Source organism: Hippocampus zosterae, chromosome 4, assembly GCF_025434085.1.
Source record: "Hippocampus zosterae strain Florida chromosome 4, ASM2543408v3, whole genome shotgun sequence".
In the NCBI taxonomy this organism is placed as follows: domain Eukaryota; kingdom Metazoa; phylum Chordata; class Actinopteri; order Syngnathiformes; family Syngnathidae; genus Hippocampus; species Hippocampus zosterae.
The window spans coordinates 3038408-3055182 of record NC_067454.1 but is presented as its reverse complement, the minus strand read 5'-3'; the positions used below and the strand labels follow the sequence as shown (position 1 = coordinate 3055182).

Below are 16775 nucleotides of genomic sequence, written 5' to 3'. Positions count from 1 at the left end.
CCCTCCCGGATGACCGAGCTTCTCACCTTGTCTCTAAGGGAGAGCCCGGACACCCTCCGGAGAAAACTCATTTCGGCCGCTTGTATCCGGGAAAGGTGCTTATAAATAAAATGTATTATTATTATTATTATTATTGTACCGCAGTTTCTCTTGAAACCCCCCCAAAAACTTTAAAAAAAATATTCTTCTGATGCTTATCACTGGTGCTTGTTAACAACAAACGTGATATTTAACAATGTCTCACTCAACATGATTTGTACATTTAATTGCGGACGTTGTATCGGTCTGTCGTGGTGAAGAAGGAGCTGAGCCAAAGGGCGAAGCTCTCAATTTACCGGTCGATCTACGTTCCAACCCTCATCTATGGTCACGAGCTATGGGTCGTGACCGAAAGAACGAGATCCCGGATACAAGCAGCCGAAATGAGTTTTCTCCGCAGGGTGTCCGGGCTCTCCCTTAGAGATAAGTTGAGAAGCTCGGTCATCCGGGAGGGGCTCCGAGTCGAGCCGCTTCTCCTCCACATCGAGAGGAGCCAGATGAGGTGGCTTGGGCATCTGATTCGGATGCCTCCTGAGCGCCTCCCTGGTGAGGTGTTCCGGGCATGTCCCACCGGGAGGAGACCCCGAGGAAGACCCAGGACACGCTGGAGAGACTATGTCACCCAGCTGGCCTGGGAACGTCTCTGGATACCCCGGGGAGAGCTGGAAGAAGTAGCTAGGGAGAGGGAAGTCTGGGCTTCCCTGCTAAAGCTCTTGCCCCCGCGACCCGGCCCCGGATGAGCGGTAGATGATGGATGGATGGCACTTAACAATATTAAACATCATACGAACACATCAGCGATTCTAAAAAAACAACAACAACAACTAATCCTTAGACGATTATCAAGAGTCTCAAGACGTCTCGTCAAGTAAGCACACAGCCATTCTTTCTTTCCAAAGCTGTTGTACTGCCGCGCAAGGTCAATCACTCTCAGTCGTACGATTACGTGGCCTGACAAGAGTTTTGTCCCACGCTTGAGTCGGCCAGCTGTAAGCTGCGGTCTGCGACTCCCAGCGCAGTCTTTAGGAGGGATGTGGCCTTGAAATCACATCGAGCTCAATGGTTGCGCAAAACGTTTAATGACAACCGGTCCTTTTCCTAAGCACCGACTGTTAAACATGAGGCACAAGTCCAATTCTGTCCACTTCCAACAACTGTCAAGAGTGAAACGGAGACAAGTGAACACCGGCGAGCTCAAAAATAAAAGTCTTTTGCGTCTCTCCTGAATATTGAAAATAGTGGAGACCGCAGCTGTATCTGATTAGTATTTTTTTTCAAATTCCAATATTCCAACATATTTTGCAGAATGAAAGGAGTCCACTCCTTATATATAATTTGTCTTACTACATTTCCCCCCCTCCGTCTGCAAAGCTTCTTAAAGGCTTGTACAGAGCCAATTTGACATGTTGGGTTACACACGAGACTGCTTGTCCTTGATTTAGATCCAACTGGAAAAAGCCCCCGCAGGCTTTCAATATTTAAACAAAGGTAGACGTAATCATAGCGGGTCATTGTGCTGCAAGAATAAAAGAAGAGTGACGAGGGACGCGCCTCCCACCCACCTCTTGAGGGTGGGCGCAGTTCAAATAAGGGGAAGGGAAGCTTTGGCTTGAACAACTTGGCAAAGTAACGACGCATTGCAAAACATGTCAAAATAGATTCGGCAGGAGGTGAAGTTAATCAGAGTGTATTTTAGAGGCGGGAAGCAAATGGTCATCAATTTCCCGTCAATATAAGAGCGGGTATTTGGGAATGTAGGCCAATGTATGTCATTGATTAACGCCAACAGTGAACTTGTGTTCTTGTCATATTTGGATTGAATATACAATTGACTCAACGGGGGGGAAAAAAAAACTCCCATAAAATTACTATACGCAATACTGAAGGCAGGGCGGCCTGGTAGTCCGGTGGTTAGCACGTCGGCTTCACAGTGCAGAGGTCCCGGGTTCGATTCCAGCTCCGGCCTCCCTGTGTGGAGTTTGCATGTTCTCCCCGGGCCTGCGTGGGTTTTCTCCGGGTGCTCCGGTTTCCTCCCACATTCCAAAAATATGCGTGGCAGGCTGATTGAACACTCTAAATTGTCCCTAGGTGTGAGTGTGAGCTGGTTGTTCGTCTCTGTGTGCCCTGCGATTGGCTGGCAACCGATTCAGGGTGTCCCCCGCCTACTGCCCGGAGACAGCTGGGATAGGCTCCAGCACCCCCCGCAACCCTAGTGAGGATCAAGCGGTTAGGAAGATGAATGAATGAATGAATACTGAAGGCAAAGAATAAGTGCTGCAACTACATTGATTTAAAAAAAAATAAAAAAAACTTTTTTGCTATACCGTAATACCTTACAGGCCTTTTTGGAGCAGGCCCGAGAAGTGAAATGTTGATTCATGTGTCAAATGCTTGTTTACAGAAATGGAAGTAAGGGGAATATCTGACATGGAGACATTAATGAGGAGCTCATCCTTGTACAGTGAAGAACATGAGATCCGAGTGACGAGGCTTTCAGAAAGACTCGCCAGCTGATTGGGCTCAGAAGCTTCTGCGTTCGTGCCTTGACGCTCAAGGCTGCCGACCACGCAGGCAAATCCAGCCTGCAGGTTAAAACGATTTTTTTTTTGCCCCCCTTGGTTCGTCAATAAGTGAATGCAAAAGCGAAGCATTTGCCCGTCAATATTTCCTACATATTTATCGGAACCTCCAACCGCATTGCTCATATTTTCGGATTCACCGGATGAACGACCCACAGCTTCATGTCTGTCAGAGCATATCGAAAAATCTCTTTGAGGCCGATTTTACTTTTTTCGAGCACATTTGGTTTTTGATTTGGGAATTTGATTTAAGTTTGGCCGATATTCGTGTTCCCGATATGGATTTTACCATCCATCCATTTTCATTCGAACATTCACGCTCACGATCACATCTCGGGACAATTTGGAATGCCCAGCCAACCTGGCATGCAATTTTTTGGAATGTGGGAGGGAACCGGAGCACCCAGAGAAAAGCCACACACTGAGAAAACCCTACGCCCCTGCAGTTGTATTTTTTGGCGATGACATTTAAAAAAAAAAAATAAATTCCACCTGAACCTTCGCCCTTAATTCAGAAACATTACTTAATATATGACAATATGACATATTCTATTCTTATCACTCTGATTGTAGTTGTTATTGTGAACCCCCTGGTATGCTAGAGCCGGGGGTGCTTGAAGGCACTTCAGGAGTTATGTGAGGTTTGAAAATATATTTTAAATGAAGCATCCAAGCAAAAAAATAAATAAAAATAAAACGAGAGCTTGATCACAGCAGTTGCCTCCCTGGCACCAAGAATGACAAAGATCCTCAGTGAAGCACAAGCCCAAGTGAGTCACTAAACTGTCTCGCTGAATGCAAAATGCAACAATGCAATGTTCAGTGCTGTCACTCTTCTTTTTATTATTAAGTAGATTTTTTTTTTTTTTTGAGCTAAGCTGTTTTTAATGAAAATCAAGGTCACGGTCTCATATTTAGAACAGTTCTTTACCATCATCTCAAAGGAGGACACTTTGTGTTGAGAATTATTTTGATGTGCACCAATCTTTATTGGTCATTAATTCTTGCCTTTTTTTTCAGTTATATCTCTTTATTTCCAAATAGCTCCAGAGATACAACAACAAATGCAGTTGCAAAGTTTCATAAATTAGACAATGATGGCGCATCAGTCTGTTTGAAGTCGCTCTTTATTTATTATTATTATTTTAAATTATTTATCCAAAAAGGGCGGCCCGGTAGTCCAGTGGTTAGCACGTCGGCATCACAGTGCAGAGGTACCGGGTTCGATTCCAGCTCCGGCCTCCCTGTGTGGAGTTTGCATGTTCTCCCCGGGCCTGCGTGGGTTTTCTCCGGGTGCTCCGGTTTCCTCCCACATTCCAAAAACATGCATGGCAGGCTGATTGGACGCTCTAAATTGTCCCTAGGTGTGAGTGTGAGTGCGAATTGTTGTTCGTTTCTGTGTGCCCTGCGATTGGCTGGCAACCGATTCAGGGTGTCCCCCGCCTACTGCCCGGAGACAGCTGGGATAGGCTCCAGCACCCCCCGCGACCCTAGTGAGGATCAAGCGGTACGGAAGATGAATGAATGAATGAATGAATGAATTTATCCAAAAATGCTTTGCACTGATTGGCGGGTATTTGCCTCTTAAAAAAATATTCCAGAGTGAGTACCGGTACATCAATGAAAAATAGTTGACATCCATGAGGGCCAAGAAAAAAAAAAGAGTAGATTCAGAATCAGCGCAAAATAAACAACGGTAACGTGTACTTACATGTCTCATGAAAATCATTTTGTTAAAAAAATATACAGTATATTTTAAAGTGTCGACGAGATTAAGATGTCAAAATCTGTTGTTTTAATTATTTTTCATTCCTGGAGAGAAAGTACAGTCATGAAATGTTTTGCTTGGTTCATTTCAGAATTTTTCAAATAAGCCCACCGAGTCGGTCAACGTAAGGTGTAAAATGTGACAAAATCATTTTTGTTGATGAAATAAAAATTAAAAGAAGAATGCGTTTGGGGAAAAAAACATTTCCATCACTGCCAGCTCTTCCGTGTAACATGGATATTGGACAACTATTGCCGTCAATGGCAGCAGCATTTGAGAATGTGATGAAAGAGACAAGTTGACTTCATTTATATTTCCTCAGCACAATATACTGGCTGGCCCCCAACCTTTTTTGTGCCATAAATGTGTGTTTTTTTTTTTTTGGGGCTCCGAACTGCAGATTTGTTTTCAAGAAAATGAAACAAGGGAATAATTGCAGGTTAACATGTCCACTATGAATACACATCTTAAACTAAGCCCTATATTCCGCATAATTTATTTCTCCTCTTACTTCCACCCCCCGCCCCCTCTTTCACATCAACCCATGCAGAGTATTTCTTGGAGCTGCTGGACAATTCAGAGAGGTCTCTGAATGGCCTCTTCTCAAGGACATTTGGGAAGCTGTACATGAAAAACTCGGAGGTGTTCCAGGACCTGTTCACCGAGCTGAAGCGCTACTACACAGGGGGCAACGTCAACTTGGAGGAGATGCTCAATGATTTCTGGGCCCGGCTGCTGGAGCGGATGTTCCAGCTATTCAACTCCCAGTACCACTTCACGGACGATTACTTGGAGTGTGTCAGTAAATACTCTGATCAACTCAAGCCCTTTGGAGACGTGCCCAGGAAACTGAAGGCCCAGGTCACCAGGGCTTTAATTGCCGCTCGGACTTTTGTCCAGGGCCTCATGGTCGGTCGGGAAGTTGCCAACAGGGTTGCCAAGGTCAGTTTCATGCGCCTCCTACTCTGTGTTTGCCTATATTATACATTCATTCATCTTCCGTACCGCTTGATCCTCACTAGGGTCGTGAGGGGTGCTGGAGCCCATCCCAGCCGTCTCCGGGCAGTAGGCGGGGGACACCCTGAATCGGTTGCCAGCCAATCGCAGGGCACACAAAGACGAACAACCATCCACGCTCACACCTAGGGACAATTTAGAGCGTTCAATCAGCCTGCCATGCAATATTTTTGGAATGTGGGAGGAAACCGGAGCACCCGGAGAAAACCCACGCAGGCCCGGGGAGAACATGCAAACTCCACACAGGGAGGCCGGAGCTGGAATCGAACCCGGTACCTCTGCACTGTGAATCCAACGTACTATCCACTGGACTACCGGGCCGCCTATATATATATATATATATTCATTCATTCATTCATTCATCTTCCGAGCCGCTTGATCCTCACTAGGGTCGCGGGGGGTGCTGGAGCCTATCCCAGCTGTCTTCGGCCAGTAGGCGGGGGACACCCTGAATCGGTTGCCAGCCAATCGCAGGGCACACAGAGACGAACAACCATTCGCACTCACACTCACACCTAGGGACAATTTAGAGTGTTCAATCAGCCTGCCACGCATGTTTTTGGAATGTGGGAGGAAACCGGAGCACCCGGAGAAAACCCACGCAGGCCCAGGGAGAACATGCAAACTTCACACAGGGAGGCCGGAGCTGGAATCGAACCCTGTACCTCTGCACTGTGAAGCCGACGTGCTAACCACTGGGCTACCGGGCCGCCCATACACAGTATATATATTGTATATATGTATACACACACACACACACACACACACAAACCTCGTTTCAACGTACCTCGAGGGACATAACGAATCTGTACGTTATAATGGTACTTCATGATAACCATTTCCAATAAAATGCATAATAGATCAATCTTTCAATCTGTTGGCATCGAACTCTGCCATGATTTTTATTGCCATTATGGATGACTGTCGAAATAAATTTCAGCCTTCGCAGACAGTGAGATTTGCTTCCGGTTCCCAGGCATGTTTTCAGACCAACTGCGCCGTGCCTCCGGAATTACAACAACATATGAGTCGATCAGTAACGTTGCTAAGCAACGGAGGGGAGTCCTGCACTGTACATTTTGTTCCCAAGCAAGGTTCGTGGCGGCAGTGAGTGTCCCGCGTTTTGGTGTAACTAAGGCCTTTTCACTATTTTGTGTGGAAAAAAATAATAATACCGGAAAAAAAAGAGCTCACTTTGACGACAACCACAATAGTCGACACATTTTTCAACTAAGGTGGAATTTGGTAGACTGCAGCTTTCATGCCAAACAATTCGAGCACATTCCTCTTTTATTGGAATTCTCACAGGCACTGTTTCCTGTCACCAAAATGTTTGGCATTTATCCAACAAGAATAGGGCTAAATGCAAACACACACATCGGGTCAGCTGACCCCTCAAAAAAATTTTGGGTTAGCATTTTCCTTCATTTTGTTTTTCAGTGGGAGAAAACGATATTTTGAATCTTGTGATATTTTCTGGGCGGCCCGGTAGTCCAGTGGTTAGCACGTCGGCTTCACAGTGCAGAGGTACCGGGTTCGATTCCAGCTCCGGCCTCCCTGTGTGGAGTTTGCATGTTCTCCCCGGGCCTGCGTGGGTTTTCTCCGGGTGCTCCGGTTTCCTCCCACATTCCAAAAATATGCGTGGCAGGCTGATTGAACACTCTAAATTGTCCCTAGGTGTGAGTGTGAGCGCAGATGGTTGTTCGTCTCTGTGTGCCCTGTGATTGGCTGGCAACCGATTCAGGGTGTCCCCCGCCTACTGCCCGAAGACGGCTGGGATAGGCTCCAGCACCCCCCGTGACCCTAGTGAGGATCAAGCGGCTCCGAAGATGAATGAATGAATGAATGAATGAATGATATTTTCTGACGATGTGCCTGTAGATTATGTTTTTTTCTTGAATGCGGCTTTAATTTGACATTTTAAGAATATTTCATCTACGCTCCCCTCACCCACCTGCCATGGAAACATAACATCATCATAATAATATCCGTGCTTCTTTGTCATTGTCATTATATTCCCTTCTAGATGTTATGTTATGAATGTATCCTCTTCTCATATATTTGTTGCGTTCGTGGCTTTATTTGGACATTTAAAAAGCGCATCTCAAAAATGGATGAAAGGGGCAGAGCGACGTCATTATTTTTCCTTGTTTGTATTTTGGAGTTGCTCTATTATTTAGATCGATTTACCGACACGGCAGTCATTCAACTTGGCTTTTAGTACGTCAAGGAAAGAGTTGCCAATTGTTAATGGCAGACTTGCCCTAATAGGAAACGTTGAAAACGAGCAATGCATCAGTCTGGCACGCTCAGTCAGGATCAAGTCCCGCATTGCCTGCCCCCCCTCATCAATTATGAAGTGCAGCCAGGAAACAGCGTGGCATCGCTGAAAGCTGTCAGGCTGGTGACTGCCCATAAACCGGAGGTGAAAAGTAGCTCGACGTGACAAATCACCTTGACCCAACAATTACCTTCACTTCTCCCAGCTCTCACTGTACACTGAATGTTTCCGTCTGTCTCGCTGAACTGTCGCCGGTCACTGCTTCGCGCTCGGTTTCGAGTTAAATCGCCTCGCTTTTGAACCAGGGCCAGTTTCAAGGTCCTTTTTGGATTCTTCTCATCAGTCTGTCACAAGCAAGTCTGCGGTAAAAAAATGTAAATAAAAATAAAAACCACTTTTGCAGCAGTGATTAAGCTTGACATCTACTGTATAATTACTCGTTAGAAGTGGTAAGTTTTCATATTCACCGCAGATTTAGACATCCAACTGAGATCACAGGTGTCAAAGTCGAGGCCCGGGGGCCAGATCTGGCCCGTAGACATCATTTTATGTGGCCCGCGAAAGCAAATCAAGCATGTCAAGTTCCATGACGCTTGCTAAAGTCTGAACCAAAATTTCAAATTGTCAAATGTAATCCACAACAGCAGTCATTATTCTTGACTTCTGATTTTGAAAATAGATATTCATCAATTTGTTGTGTGCTGTATATGTAACATGTGGAGGTGATGAAACATTTATATGGTTTGCCAAAATTCGTAACGGCCCTCCAAGGGAAACCGTGACTACAATGTGGCCCGCGACAAAAATGAGTTTGACGCCCCCCTGATTTACGATTGTAGCATAATTGTAACATACCGGGACGGCCCGGTAGTCCAGTGGTTAGCACGTCGGCTTCACAGTACAGAGGTACCGGGTTCGATTCCAGCTCCGGCCTCCCTGTGTGGAGTTTGCATGTTCTCCCAGGGCCTGCGTGGGTTTTCTCCAGGTGCTCCGGTTTCCTCCCACATTCCAAAAACATGCGTGGCAGGCTGATTGAACACTCTAAATCAGGGGTGTCCAAACTTTTTGCCAAGGGGGCCAGATTTTATGTGGTAAAATGTCGGGGGGCCGACCTTGGCTGACATTCTTTACATTGAACAACAATATTGTTCAGCAAATTTTAGTAAGCCAGTCTGTTTCACATTTCCATTTTTATTTTAATTTCAACAATCTTAAGAATTTCTTTTGGCTTTGACTCGAACAACAGGGAAATGAACAAGCAATACACATATCTACAACTGCAAGGATCATTTGAAATATGACATATCAGTCAATATAAACACGGAGTGATGTCTTGTTAACTCGTGAGTGATGCCCTCTAATGTCTAAATGCTATTACTCATTTAGTGAATGCTATTACTCATTTAGCCACTAGAGGGAAGCAGTATTCTATGAAACATCACTCACCAGTCTACGAGACCTCAGTCAATGCAACACGTGTTCCATTGCGCCCAACCTGCGGGCCAGACGGCACTGATTTTATGACAGGGGCTGAGGGCCGGATTCAATTCGACCGCGGGCCGGATCTGGCCCGCGGGCCGGACTTTGGACATGCCTGCTCTAAATTGTCCCTAGGTGTGAGTGTGAGTGCGAATGGTTGTTCGTTTCTGTGTGCCCTGCGATTGGCTGGCAACCGATTCAGGGTGTCCCCCGCCTACTGCCCGAAGACAGCTGGGATAGGCTCCAGCACCCCCCGCGACCCTAGTGAGGATCAAGCGGTACGGAAGATGAATGAATGAATGGATGAATGAATTTTAGCCAGCGTAGCATATAACAGATCAATTATGTATTTGGAAAAGGAGGTTACCACGATTATTAAAAAAAAGAAATTTTGTGGTTTTCGATGATGTTCATGTCCTTTGGTGACTAACTAGCTCCCGTACGGACTAAATTTACGGTACCGAAGCGGAGCTTTTAAATCTGCCAAAAGTACCGTTGACGTGCCAGACAACCTTGGAACCATCTGTCGCTTCACTTTTCCATGTTTCTTTTGCACAGGATGATACGAAAACAATGAGGAGAAGCAGAGATAATTTCGGCTTTTGCAACGTAGTCAGAGCAGGAGCGCTATCGCCCCATAAAATGCCATTGCAGCAGGCTCCAAGAGAGAGCACGGACATGGACACCGTTGCCTGGATTAAGAGCAGAATCTCTCTGGATTACAGTTTTTGATGACCATTAAGAGTTTTATCCTGGCGGTACTTAAAACACAGTCCGGCCACATTAAGACCTGCTCAGAGAAGATTGTGGGGATTTGGACCTTTTGAACGGTTTAAAGTTTGGGTATTTAGAGCACTTATCACTTACACCGCACGAGCTTGGGAAGCAGCCGCATGCCGACTGCATGTTTAGTCATGGCGAGGGAAAGAAGTAGGGTACTTTGTACAGAGGGAATGTTTCACCCCCCCCCCCCTTTCTACTCCAACGGTGGATACCGTAATGCTGATCTCATTACCCGAGCTGGGAGACACTTTAACGGCAAGACCCAGTGACGCTTTCTAATCTTGACAGGCAACATCCTCTCTGCGGTTGAAGTACATTTATTGTCATACTGTACGCGGAATGTTGACACTATCCGGGTCGAGTGGCTAGTTGACACTTTCAATCTTTGCTTTGCTACCACTAGTTCTGGGCTCGACCCCAAAGTTTGCTCGAGTGTTTTGCGGCGTACAAATAATAAGATATCCTTTATTTCTCCCACACTGGGGAAATTTACATTAAGTAACTAATTAACGGGCGGCCCGGTAGTCCAGTGGTTAGCACGTCGGCTTCACAGTGCAGAGGTACCGGGTTCGGTTCCAGCTCCGGCCTCCCTGTGTGGAGTTTGCATGTTCTCCCCGGGCCTGCGTGGGTTTTCTCCGGGTGCTCCGGTTTCCTCCCACATTCCAAAAACATGCGTGGCAGGCTGATTGAACACTCTAAATTGTCCCTAGGTGTGAGTGTGAGTGCGAATGGTTGTTCGTCTCTGTGTGCCCTGCGATTGGCTGGCAACCGGTTCAGGGTGTCCCCCACCTACTGCCCGGAGACGGCTGGGATAGGCTCCAGCACCCCCCCGCGACCCTAGTGAGGATCAAGCGGCTCGGAAGATGAATGACTGAATGAATAATTAATTAACTAATTAATTAATTAACTAATTAATCGCAATCAAGCTATATTATTATTATTATTATTATAATGAGGATTATTATGACATACATCTGCCCTGGAGGGAGAAAGAGAATATTGGTGTTATTATTATTATTTTTTTTTTAATAACCAGAATGTTGCAAAGGGTTTTGCAGATAAAAGAAGAGTTCTTCCTTCATTAGTATGAACATTTTAGGTCCTTTTTTTTTCTTAATACCCGCGGAAAATGTACTTTCAAGCGGCGGACTCAAGATTTGCTCTCCGCAGAATCGGGACGGTTCCGGATTGTTCCAAAGCTGACAATTTCTCCCAATAAAGCCATCGCGCCGCAGATGCCTGGGCACGCTCTTTTGTCTCTCACCCTCTTGCTCAGCGTCTGTCTCGCTGGCTGCGAGCTCTCACAGCTTGCCTGGGACGAGGCCTCGGTCACAGCGCTGCGCTGGCAGATGGCAACTGGCATCCGAAAAGCTTTGGCACATCATTGGGAAATGCGCTGCGGCAAAGATGCCTTTTTTTTTTTTTTTTTAATTAAAAGATTTTGATCTGCGACGAACAGCCGAAAGTTGTTCAGAATGCGGAGACAAAAAAAGGGTCATGAAGAAACTAACTATGGGATGCGCCCGCTCAGTCGGGATTTACTTTCTGAATCTTTCCGACTGCGGCATTGACTCACTCTGCTGATGCTCTCATGACACCTCCATTTTTTTTGAGCAAGTTGTCAGCAATTGTCCCGGGATCTCCTTGCAAACAAATGGTCCCTCCCACCCCCCATACCCCCTCCCCCGACATTCAGGAGAGGATGCCGGCCATCCCTCCGGTGACCAGCAGATGCGCTTTTATCTGCCAACCATGTGATGCAGAGGGACAAAAAAAAAATTGTTGATGCATGTCACGTAACCACAAGAGATGGTAAATAGTTGGTGGTGCGGCGCCACGAGCACCAGGCCGGCTTTGAACATGTTGCCGCTTGTGTGTGTAAATTAAAGAAACGGTCCCAACCGCTGCTCCAGACATGCCACCATAACATGATTCGTGTCAGGATAAATCAAAGACAGACCATCGAGCTGACTCATGCAGGACACACGAGGGACCGCGGTGCTCTTTCGGAGTCGCATCCGCCCGCGTTATGAAGATTCTGACGAGACGGGCAGACATGCGTTGATTCGCAGCGGACTCTTCTCGAATCTTCTTAGGTGCCGTCCTACATTGAACATGAGGAGTTCAGAGAGTCTCGAGTTGAGGGGGGGAGGTGTTTGGCGAGGCGGGCGGAGTGCCGGATGAATTAAATCGGTGGGGAGCTTCACCACTCAATATCGTGACTTTATAACCTAAGCTCCATCCCCTAAACTTGGGAAAAAAAATAAATACGTCATCCTCGTGATCATAAAAAAGACAAAATTCGAATGCGCCACATGGGCTCCCTTCACGTCGACATAACAGCAAGTCTTTTTCTTCCCGTTTGCGCATGTTGTTTTGAAACGAGAAGATGAGAGAGGAGCAAAAGGCTGAAGTCTCCTTTGAACCGCGCCAGGGCGCAAAGATCGTAGCTGTCACCATTACGTTTGCTACAAAGAAATTTCAACAAAAAAAAAAACTAGCAACTGTCGCTTTCAAACAGCCAACGCTTTGTATGTTCGTTGGAATAATAAAGTACACTCTCACCATTGGATGCATTTAAATCCCAGAAAGAGAAAACAAACATAATAATAATAAGATTTTTTTTTTCTTCAGCAAACTAACTTCCATCAACAGAAACCAAATGTTATGCTTGTTGCTTTGCATTCAAGCAATGGCAAGAAAAGATGATCCAAAAGGGGACAGACTCACAACTATTCAGCCAGACACGTTTTGACGGCAGTGTCACAACAAGCTATGCTTCACAATTATAAGACGAGACAAGATACGATATGATAACCTTTATGAGTCCCACACTGGGGAAATTTGCAGTGTGGAGACTGGAGAAGAAGGGGTGGGGGGAAGCTTTTTTTTTTCATTGCATTTTGAGTAACCACCTGTGGTTACACTTAAGAGTGTCAATGTGAACTTTACCTGAAATGTGTTAAGATCTAACAATAATTCAATTTCATCAACATTGCATGTTTTGTACTAGACACTAGTTGGTCTAAAGAACATTTATAAAAAAAACTATATATATATATTAGAGCTGTCAAACGATTAAAATATTTAATCTAATTAAAAATGCAACTGTCATAATTAACTCAAATGGACTAAAGAATTAATCGTGATTACTCACACATTTTTTATCGTTTCTGAATTTCAATTTTTTCCCCCATTTTAATGCTCTCTTAAACATGGAATCATGAATCAGTTTTCTATGTGCCAAATGCAAATATTTACTGAAATAACAATTTTGATTTTCAATTTTACATGAACATTTTTCACTTGGAGCAGTTATTCACACATAATCTCTCACACAATATTACTGTGCATCAACAACAGTGAAAACAATATTTTGTCACTTCAACAGCTTTTTTAATAAAATCAAAACAGAGCAATATAACATTATAAAGTGCACATCTAAGGTCAACTAGTACTCAGCCTATAGTAGATTTGAACCATGGTTGCTTACTTCGTTTTTCTCAAGTTTACTTTGAACACAGCAGTCTGTTTCTGTATGTTTGTTGAAGAATATGTGCCGCTGTATTCAAAACAGCCCGCCGTACAAAAAAGCGCACGCACTTCTCCCGTGCTGCTGGGGCAAACCATTCTGAAAGTGTGGGGGGGGGTCACTCCCCCTAACACAGTCAGGCTATGTTGATTGTGTTGGTCTTTCTTGTGCGGAAGTCTCTCTACAGTTTTTGTGAAGACCTCATTTCGAATTACAACACTGGAGACGTTTTATTTCCGCTAGGTCGCTACCACTGTCAGACAAACACAGAGAAGCTCCACCCGCTCTATTTATATGGACGCAGAACACTGTAACCTTCCACACAAAATAGTTCCACACAAAATAGTTCGCGAGAAAAAAATTTATCCCGTTAAAATTGATTTAAATTAATGCCAATAAAAACGCGCTAAACTGACAGCTCTAATTATATATATATATATAAATACTACACAGTCATCATGAAGGCATTTTATCAAGTGTTTTGTGATCGCAGGGGGTGTGGGTGTTATTTCCCCCCGGACACCTAAACCTCATCACAGTCACTTTTATTTTCTTGGCACGCGGAAACCTGACAGCGTGATTCGACATTAGATCCCTTGTCAAGCGCTGCACAAGGCGACCGTTTGATGTGGGATTTTAGGATTTACTCGAACCTTCTGTGAGCACATACACGATTCTTGTAGGGAATTACTTGAACATCAGTTCACAGTTCTTCCCCCCCCCTACCACCCCCTCCCCCCTCCATATCCAGTCCTACTTTCAGAAAATCGCGTCGCTTCCCAAATGTTTTGTGAGCCGTATTTTGTCACCGGAACAAGCGGCAACCTGTTTTGCACAATGACGGATGAGTCATCGTGCTCTCGACACTAATGGACGTGTAATTGAGTGGGGACACCAGGTCGGCGATGCACCCGGCGCGCCCGTGTCCAATCAGTGTGAAAGCAATGTGCTCAATGACAAAAAAAATAAAAATAAATCATGAGAGGACGGGCGGGACAAATTCTTCGCGTGGGTCCCACCGTCCCAGAAGTGTTCTCCTTGATTGGCCTTGCTAGCTCGCAACGATATTGTCATTTCTCACAAGTGGCGCCAAGCCATTTCAGCTGCTCTCCCCGCTGAAGGGAGTTCACGCCATATGCGCATGACAACACCCCATTGGATAGGCAAGGTGATAAGATTTTTTTTTTTTTTTGTTCTCCGAGAGTGTCTTTTGTGAGCTGTCTCTCATCAGTCCGTGCTTGACAATATGCCGCGACTTTTTATATGGGCCGTGTTATCAGGCGAGGGATACGAGCTCCTGGCTCCCGGTTTTATGCAGTCAGTGTTCGAGATCACTGCGTTTAGATTCGACGCGTTAATCCTAATGAAGGAGAAATTCATGGCGGCGCGACAGTTTGACAGATGAGCAGCTCTTACTGCTCCCTCAATGCAGAAGGTTGAGGAGCGGGCCACTCTCTCTCTGTCTTGCATTTCCGGGACCCCGCGCAAACGGGAGCCACGTTACCCACCGTGCGGCGCGATCATAGCGCTGAGACGCAGAACGGGTAGATTAGTGGCCGTTAATCTGACACCGGATCTGAGGCATCTCGCGCCGCGGTCCTGCCCTCAGCCTGCTGTGAAATATTCCACTCACTCAAGTGTAAAGATGTGCTAACGAGATTAGCAGATTAGCCTTCATCTCTGGCGCGACGCAAACTGCTCGGCACGGGCAAAATGGCCACAGACAAACAAACAAAGGAAGAAAAACAAGATGAAAACAAGACAGCTGTGCCTGAATTCCTTTGGAATACAACAGTTGACGTTCACAAACCTCAAGCGTGGCTTGAACTCATTCACAGCCGGCATATACCGGGAGTTTGAAACCATTACGGTACGGATGAAACGTATCCACATTAAAATTGATGACGTGTACGTTGACGTTTTTAATCACAAATTCCATTCAAGTGGTACACCAGCGGTGGTGGCGCTGCCATTCAAACAGCGGTGCTAAATACACTGAACTAACTACGTCAGCCTGTCATCAATCAAGTTACTTGATTGACATACAGGGCAACCAATCAGAAGACAACCGAATCACCGCTCATGCGCAAACAACAGTGCTAAGCGCTAATCGCTAAGATCGTCATCTTTAACTCTCGTAGTCCACCGTTTGCGATAAATGCAAAATTATGTCTTTGAATCCAAGGCAAAGGCATTCGGAAAAACACGAGAGAGCTGAAACGTATGGGGGGGTTCTAAAATGGCCGAAATTTCATGACGTCACCGGCTGATAATTCTCAGGCATTGCAGCAATAACAAAAAAGGTTTTGATTCCGTAATCTTCACAATTTACATATTTTGCACCATAGAGACCCATTATAATTCAGATTTTTGAATGCATCGTAAACCTAATGTGTAAACATGCATTTCACGCGATTTTTACATCAATCGCTTTGTTTTCGCTTGGACAGACGTAAGCATGCCACGTTGTTGGGTTGAGGTCATTCCTCAGTCCCTGGTTGGGACCTCCAGACAATTTTTTTTTCCCTTTTGCAAAAAATAAAGAATAAAAAATCCCAAAGAACTACTAAAAACTATATATGTATGGATAGCACAGATGCTTTTGAACATTTTGAGTGTTTGAAAAAAAAATGTTTTTATAACACAAAATACATCATTACAAAAATTGTAAAATGCGTAACTTAGGGGTTTTTTGTTTCGAAGGACCTAAGGGTTAAAGGTAGGGGTGCCCAATACGTCAATCGCAATCGACCCGGAGCCAGCGAACCGGTCCCAAGTCGAGCGCGAGTGTTGGGAGGAGGAAATGGAGGATTGGGGTCGGGGGGGGGGGCGATATGTCTGTGTGTCTCGATTTCGTTCGGCTCTTGCTCATCTCAGTGTCTGTGTGTGCTTGCGCGATGTGGCTGTTTGCAGTAACACAAAAAAAAATGGCTCTTAGTCTCTGACTGGTTGGCCACCCCTGCCCTCTACGAAGGCCAATGAATGACACGTCACGACGCCAATTCACAATCGTTTCAAGAAGCCGTTTCGTCATCGCCTCCCCCACAAATGCCGCCCTGCGCACGTATCAGAAACAGCCACCGAGAGCAGATTAAAGGTCAACCAGGGTTACTCAATTGTCGGCCCCACCCAGCCGGATCCTACCTGCTGGCCGCCTACTTCCGCCCCCCCCCCCCCCCCCCCAAACTGTTCCGACAAGCGATAATGAGACTTGGCATTTTCATCGGCGGTTGGCCGCAAACCAAACTTGATTTTACATCGCTCAGACGCGCACATCAGCATCCCATTTAATGTCTA

General features: G+C 45.6%; 1 protein-coding gene across 2 annotated transcripts in view; it reads left to right on the top strand.

Annotated features, from left to right (window-relative positions):
* Window positions 1–16775, top strand: part of gpc6a (glypican 6a) — a 94795-nt gene that overhangs the window by 40514 nt on the left and 37506 nt on the right. For both annotated transcript variants that reach the window (XM_052062524.1, XM_052062523.1), the window contains exon 3: window positions 4937–5328. In XM_052062524.1, the coding sequence (XP_051918484.1) occupies window positions 4937–5328 (392 nt within the window). The remainder of the gene's footprint in view (window positions 1–4936; window positions 5329–16775) is intronic.